The 8,258-nt window shown below is 43.4% G+C and overlaps 1 protein-coding gene across 1 annotated transcript in view; it reads left to right on the plus strand.

Moving 5' to 3' along the window:
* ccdc39 (coiled-coil domain 39 molecular ruler complex subunit) overlaps positions 1 to 5,735 on the plus strand; it is a gene marked incomplete at both ends in the record, with an annotated part of 70,374 nt that extends 64,639 nt beyond the window's left edge. Inside the window, 3 exons of the mRNA XM_084327648.1 lie at positions 2,938 to 3,117; positions 3,834 to 3,934; positions 5,567 to 5,735. Coding sequence (XP_084183774.1) covers positions 2,938 to 3,117; positions 3,834 to 3,934; positions 5,567 to 5,735 — 450 coding nt within the window. The remainder of the gene's footprint in view (positions 1 to 2,937; positions 3,118 to 3,833; positions 3,935 to 5,566) is intronic.
* Positions 5,736 to 8,258: the final 2,523 nt, after the last annotated feature.

An 8,258-nucleotide genomic window follows, 5' to 3' on the forward strand; every position in this document is an offset into this window, starting at 1 on the left:
CCTGATCACCATTCGAAAAAATCGATAAGTATATTGATCCAACGTGTGTACAGTATAACCCATGATCGCCGCGGCTCAGAGGCTCCAGAATGAACTCTGGTAACTCCGGCTGCATCAGTGGACTGGAAAATGTGGACTGGAATATTTTTTTCCCCATCCATTTTCATTGAGTCCATTCCAAAAGGGTGATTTACCATCTGGGAGACGATAGGGGGCGCTTTTTTCACATCTGATCGCCGGCGGCTCCTGGATCTCCAACGGTAGGCTCGCGTGATGCAATATGATTTAAGATTGCTAATAAAAAAATTAAAAATAAATCCAGAGAAAAGCTGTGACGTGGCTTTCAACGTCACAATCGTAAACCCGAGATTAGCCGTGAGTGGCGCTCAAAGTGTTAACCAAGGAGATGTTTACAGTGTTTACATTCTGGAAAATGTCAGATGCTCCAATTTCGCTGAGTGTCTTCTATCTCACTTCTATCTGTGTGCGTGTGCGTGTGCGTGTGCGTGTGTGTGTGTGCGTGTGCGTGTGTATGAGTGAAACTGTTTACACACACCTCCAGTGACGCGGGAAGGGGGGGGTGCTGCAGGGGCTGCAGCACCCCCACCTGGCAGGGAGTTGTACCTGCAAGGTTGTTTTGGCTTTTATTCCATTGTAATATCCTACTCAATGTCACCGGCACTGCAGATTTACCCTACTCTTGGAATTACGAAAAGTGCATTACCGGCCAGATCCTCATAGGGGCGCTGTCTCGATAATGCAGTGTTCCTTGTTATACAGACCGGTGTTTTAGGCATATAAACAAAGTAATTTAGAAGCTGTACCAGGTGCGTGTAGATTTTTACCAACCCACTTGCCAAGACGAAACGTCACATTTTGCTGCATTAAGGTAAGACAATGGTTAATCTATTATTGGATGCCTTCTAGGGGTGTAACGGTACGCGGATACGTACTGTACCGCCTCAATGTGGCCCTCTGGTACAGTACGCGCTGTGCACCGAGCGATTGCAACGGTATGGAACCTTTTTTTGCAGAACTTAAATCCCCCCGGCCCCACGTAATTTATCAACAACACTGCGGTCTGCTGTGAGCATTATAAAACAAACGTGTGTTTAACCGACCATGAATTAAAGTGTCAATGCTGTTTGTCATTTTAACAGCAGATACTTTCTTAAATGCCACATCCTCCCGACAGAGCGGTGTTGACGAGGAGCTCTGATGGGTTCGCTTGGTGGTGTTATTAGCATTGAACAGCTAACCGAAAGCTAGCGTTAACTAACGTTAAAGGTTTAGCCATAACGTTACCTTGGCTAAAGTTGGGGCTATTCATAATCCAGCAATAATGGCTGCAGACCTGCAAGCAAAGTACAGCAAGTTGGCAAAGGAGTATTCCAACGTAAATCACATTTTCACCAGTAACGTTAGTCTTTCCATCTCCCGGTAGCTCATGCTAGCTAACCTAGCTCACGTTAGCGTCGTCACTGAACCACCTCGCGTACACAATTAATGACATGTTGCGGACAGCCATATCGGTGACAATGTTTAGCTTTTAGTGCCAAATGATAAGAGTCTGAGGTGGAGTCTCAAAAGAGAATGTTGAATATTTATTGTGCAAAAATCACAACAGATCCTCTGTGCTACTTCAACGGAGCCTTCTGGAAGCAAGTGCAGCAACGAATAATGTCCGTGTGGATCATTGGAGTAGGGTATATCTGCAGTGCTGCAGCCCCACTCATTGATTAATGATACTAATACAAATCTATACAATCACCTGTTGTTGAATAAATACCATTACTTTCTAGTTATTACTAAAAAAACAGTATATATAAAACAGTAGCTGTATAAAAAAATATATATATATATTATAATTTATATAAATTTTTAATGTATGCACACTGGTATCGCCCCCCCCCCCTGACAAAAAAGGAACAAAATTGCGCGCTGCGCGGCCATTGCCTCCCCTTCAGCGCACCCGCCGCCTATGACATTATTGTATCACTTATCTCCGCACCCCCAACTTGATCAACTAAATGTCTGTGAAATATCCAATGATCATTATTTAAATTACACGTCATGGAATTTTTTTTTAGACTTTGGGTGCCAGCCGCTTTAGCTATCCTTGTACCTACTGCGCCACCGCTTTAAGAGATAGGGATTTTCACTGGGCGTCCCGGTGTTTGCAGGGCTATATATCTATATTCTATATTATAGCTATGGAGACAATACTATGGCTCATTTGACATTAACTATCCATCGTTCAACATGTGAAAAAGAATAATTTTGTTCATGTATACGTTCGCGTGTTATACCGTGGTGAATATTGTATAGTTTCAGAGTGATCCTGGCTAATTCCTGGTAACTGTGCTATGGAGCAATACGTGCATTTAGCTAAAAGCGTTGGCGTTGCTCACCTGGACACACTACTATTTCCAATTCAAAGGTATATAATAGGTATTATCTTTCATCATGAATGCGTGAAAGGAGGGGGGGGGGGGGGGTCGTTTTTTGATGCTTTGATCGTCAGCAACGGCATACGTTTCGGAGTACGTTACATTATGGTCGTTGCGATCGATGTGAAATCATGGTTGGATCAAAGTAGGCTTGATGTCATATAGTCCTTACCTTTACTAGGAGGTATCCCAAAAAGAATAATTGTCTGATCGCGATTTCCAGTATTGGTGTCCATCGGGTCCCCGACATAATCCGGCACAACACTTATATACAGTATACAGTGTATTGAGTGAATAAAAAAATAATTTTTTTTAATATTATATATACAGTATATATATATTTTTTAGGGGGCCCCCTGGTGGCTTCGGTGGCCCTATGCAACCGCATAGTCCGCATTATGGCAAGAAACGGGCCTGAGTATAATGACCAGGCTGAGTTATCAAAATCATTCACATGTTGTTCCTACTGTCCCCCCGCTGAGCCCAGTGCTCCAAGCTGACCCAGGAGATCCGCTCGGCCAGCAAGACGAAGGTGGCGACGTTTGAGGAGAGGGACATTGAGCTGCGGGAGTTGAGGGACTTCAACAAGACTGTCAACAGGATGCTGCTGGAGGCCATGGAGGAAAGCCCTGGCCTCGACTCAGTGCTGGAGACATACTTTCTGCAGGTAGCTTGGAGATACCGTTTCTCACTCTGTTGTTTTGACATTCGGTAGGACTAGATGGTTTAGAAACCCTTACATTCTTTTTATTTTTTTTGTCCACTTTTTCTCCCCATTTTTCTATCCCAATTTCGTATTTCCAATTATTCCCTCCCCTGTCTTGAACCTTGCTAGACTATGCCTCCCACTGGTCGGCTGTAGTGAGGACAGAAGCCTTGCATCACGTGTCCCCTCCGGTACACAAGGAGGCAGCCTGTCGCATCTTTTCACCGCAGCAGCTCGAACTCTCTGTGGCGAGGAGTAACGCGTGGGAGGCTCACGCTGCCCCCGATACTTCCTGCTTCCGCCGCACCGGCGTCACCCAACCGACCTGTAGGAGTTGCTGTCCACAACGTCCAATCCCCACCCACCGGCTTTCCCACCCTCTAACACTGCCAATTGTGTTAGTATGACGGCCGGCCAAGCCGGTAGCAAAGCCGAGAGCTGGGCTCGATACCAGCGTTTCCTGCGTTAGTGGCGAGCGCCTTGCCCACTGCACCACGCAGCCACCTGAAACCCTTACATTCTTAACACGATTCATGTTTCAGAGCAGATCTCTTCTTTTCTAAGAAGGCGCCTATAGCTCTGAAACATTTGTATTACTGCATTTCTTCTTATCCAACAGCATTAACTAACTTGGTCCATTCCTCTGACCTACTATCTGCTGTTGTTTTGTCCTCCAGGCCAACCTGCCTCTTCCATCTCCTGCTTCCACTCCCGCAAGCCGGCTGAGCTCCAAGACCAGCTCCAGGACCAGCAGTGCATGCAGTTCAGTCTCTCTAAGGTTAGACCTTCTATACAGTGGCTCAGGCAGTTCAGTCTCTCTAAGGTTAGACCTTCTATACAGTGGCTCATGCAGTTCAGTCTATAAGGTTAGACCTTCTAATCTATACAGTGGCTCAGGCAGTTCAGTCTATAAGGTTAGACCTTCTATACAGTGGTTCATGCAGTTCAGTCTATAAGGTTAGACCTTCTATACAGTGGTTCATGCAGTTCAGTCTATAAGGTTAGACCTTCTATACAGTGGCTCAGGCAGTTCAGTCTATAAGGTTAGACCTTCTATACAGTGGTTCATGCAGTTCAGTCTATAAGGTTAGACCTTCTATACAGTGGTTCATGCAGTTCAGTCTATAAGGTTAGACCTTCTATACAGTGGTTCATGCAGTTCAGTCTATAAGGTTAGACCTTCTATACAGTGGTTCATGCAGTTCAGTCTATAAGGTTAGACCTTCTATACAGTGGTTCATGCAGTTCAGTCTATAAGGTTAGACCTTCTATACAGTGGTTCATGCAGTTCAGTCTATAAGGTTAGACCTTCTATACAGTGGTTCATGCAGTTCAGTCTATAAGGTTAGACCTTCTATACAGTGGTTCATGCAGTTCAGTCTATAAGGTTAGACCTTCCATACAGTGGTTCATGCAGTTCAGTCTCTATAAGGTTAGGTCCGCAAAGACGACTTCAAACTTGAAATGGTAACAACAGATGAGGTACTCAAAAAACTGAGCGCCCTCGAACCTAACAAGGCCACTGGCCATGACAATATCCCCTCCAAATTCCTCAGAGACTCAGCAGCCGCCATCACACACATAATAAACCTCTCCATAAAACAGGGACACGTCCCCAAAGACTTCAAAATTGCGAGAGTGACCCCTCTGCACAAAAAGACCTTTGGGAAGTATTTTGACATGTACATGGGTACCTTCGTGGTGTAGTGTATCTTGTAGACCAGGTCCATTGCAAGTTGCTGTACTCTGTCGACTGTCATCTACTCTAAGCCATCCTAGGTAGTCAAAATGGGCAGGGGTGAGGTGGGTTCAGTTGTAAGGTCAAGCAGTAGTCTGACCAGTTTGTTTTGTGATGTTTGTAGTCTTGTTTTTAGCGCCTTTGAGGTGCTTTGGTACCATGAGGTGCAAGCATAGTCGTAGTACCCTTGCATGAGTGCTCCTGCTAGAGTCTTCAGGGTATTCTTGTTTACCAGAGAGGAGATCTGGTACAAGAATCTTGTTATTTGGTTGACTTTTTTTTTTATTACAAGAAGGGTTTATCACAGTAACATTAGTACTGCAAGACAGCACAGAGTCCTGTTTACTTTTAGTAGCTAAAAATGGAAATAATGGCTTATCCCAGTAATGTCATAGCAAAGCTAATCCTAACTGTTTCAAAGCTCAAAAAAGATACTGCTAACCGTGTTCACTATGGGTTATTTGGCGATTTGGAGGAGCGAGAGAGGAAGGGCTCAGCCTCTCGCTCACTTAAGATGGTGATTTGGAGAAGAGAGAGAGGAAGGGCTCAATCTATGCCAGAATTATTTGCATCTATGACTCTGTGTTTACATGTTTAATTATACTGTAAATCCTCTTGCTGAAATATTTAATAATCCGTCATGTCGTTGTGTTTCTTTCCTCTGTACTGTAGATCCGCTGCATCTTCAGCCAGCAGCAGTCCCAGGTCTTCTGCAGTGCAGTCCGTCACACCCAAGACCCTGGAGTTGGGCCTGGGTCTCTCTGTGACCTTCCCCCCACGTCCACTCAGCACCGCTAGCAGCCGTAGCAGCAGCAGCCGCAGCCAGGGCAAGAGTCCATAGCCCGGGGTGCCATCACAGCGTCGCTGACCTTCCTGTTGGTCTTTGTAGTTTATATTATACCACAATAAAATGAATGCTGTCACCAGCAAATTAAGCATTTGTAACTATCAGGGAGGAAGAAATGGTGTTTCACTAATTCATTATTCATGGTATCTTAAAACAGTTGTTCAAGATTGTTGTTCATGTTTTGAAATGCACAAATGCATTATATGTTTGATGTTTAGTGATAAAAAAAATGAAATACATTCAAATAGGCAGCTTTGTTGATATCTGTTGAATTTTATTCTAAATACAATTCTAAATATAGACCATATATGTTATTTTTCTCATTATAAATATAGACCATATGTTGTTGTTTTTAAATATTTCTTTATTTCTTTTTAACACTTTGAGTGCCACGCCGGGTTTTCCTTTTTACCCCCTTGATGCCACCATCCACTCCCAATGTTAACGTTAATATCGCCTAATCTATGTTTTAAATTATGGCTATGTGTCTAATCTGCCCGTCGCTTATCAAAGACTCATTTTCCAGTCAACATTGGCAAGGCAGATTGTATTTTTATTGCTTCATTTCCGTTTGATAGCATTTTTAAAATCACACATTCTATGATAATCGCCTTTTACTGGAATATTCCAGAACGTTGTCATTTGTCGGCCTATTTATGAATCGTTTTCAAATAAACGCTAGATGATCGATAGTATATGTGTGCGCATGCACGCTCGTGCCGTGCGCTGATAATCGCTGCTGTTATTTCCTCATGGCTTTTGCAGTCAAAACAGCTATATCACATATAGTGGAAACGCTTATATCTCCGTGAAAACGAGTCTGATTATCCTAACACTGATAACATAGCTTCCTTACCTGAGGTCAGATGGTATCCAAATGGTTTATTCCAATTTCCGATCGCCATTCGAAAGAATCGATAAATGTATTGATCAACCGTCATACAGTAGAACACATGATCCGCGCGGCTCAGAGGCTCCAGAATGAACTCTGGTAGACCCCGGCTGCATCAGTGAGAAGTAAAATGTGGAGTCAGAGTCTTTCGCAGACGCTCTTCGATGTATTCATCGAACCACTGGCCCAACTAATTAGACAGACCAAAGACATCAAAGGGGTGGAGATAAGGGGGACGGACAGTGATGTACCTGAACGCGTTCAATGAACGATCGTTCATGAACGCGTTCGTATTTTGGGCGAACTTGAACTGAACGTACTGTATATCCGCTAAATGAACGTAATTGAGAACGCGTTCATTCTCAGCCCTGTGTAACGGAGTTCAAAAGTGCGTTCATTCTCAGCACTCTATTATAACGGCGTTCAAAGATGTGCCATATTTCATAATGCATTTCAGCCGAAAACTCAGTTAAAACACTGTAAACAGGCTTAAATATTATGCGTAAAACCACCCGATCTGGCAACCAGCCTGTCACCCCCTGCCACGTCATCAGACTCCTCCTCACAACAAGCAGTGGAACAGGAATCTGCGCGCAGAAGCCGAGAGCTGCAGCAGCACTCGCTCAGTCAGAGTCAGACTCTACCTCTAGACGTCACGTCGGCGTATGCATTTAAAAGAGTTTACAATTCAAACTATTTGATAAACTTCTACTTTCAGCCCGGAAATGCATTCTGATAAACTGGATTAAGGATAAGCCTCCATTTTTACAAATGTGGTATAGAGGGATCTTCGGTGTGCTGCTACCCCATGAAAGACACTGTGCAATGCATAGAGTCAACAACGCTTCCTTTCAGGAGGTGTGGGCCCCACTATTAGACTATTTTCCTGCTGAAATGTATCGGATCCTTCTAAAGGCCCAGTGCCCCATTGTATGGACAGACCTACAGTAGGATAGGAAAAAATAAATATATGTATGTCTACATGTGAATGCGCTCGAGGCAAGTGCAATACTGTACAGTGCCTGTCTTGGTCTGCTTTCCTTTTTGCTTGTTTTTCTTTTTGTTTTGTTTTTGCTTGCTTTTTGATGGCATAGAGATGAACTGGAGGACCCCCCCCTTGTCCCAATGTGTGTTTTTGTAATGTAAGTAACTGTACGTGAAAAATCTATAATAAAAAAAAAATTATAAAAAGAACTAAATTAGTTCATTTTTGAAACCATGAACTTTAGTTCAACATTTTGAATTATGAACTATGAACTGAACTAGTTCATTTAAAAAAATTTGAACTGTGAACTGAACTAGTTCATGTAGAAAGTGAACTTTCCCAACACTGGGGACAGAACATAAATTGGGATTATTCGCAGATGACGTGATAGTATATATGAGACAACCAGACACAAGCTTCCCGACACTGATGGATCTGCTGACAGAATATGGATATTACTCAGGGTATAGACTTAATGTGACGAAGACACAGACATTAGCACTGAACTACACACCAACGATAGAGATCAAAGAAAAATACAAAATCAAATGGGACATGGACAGGATCAAGTACCTAGGGGTGAACATCACAAGAGGGGGGGAGGGGCTATACGATGCAAACTATACACAGATAAATCAGA

The sequence above is a fragment of the Notolepis coatsorum genome (genome assembly GCF_963971535.1).
Source record: "Notolepis coatsorum genome assembly, chromosome: 13".
Taxonomy (NCBI): Eukaryota; Metazoa; Chordata; class Actinopteri; order Aulopiformes; family Paralepididae; genus Notolepis; species Notolepis coatsorum.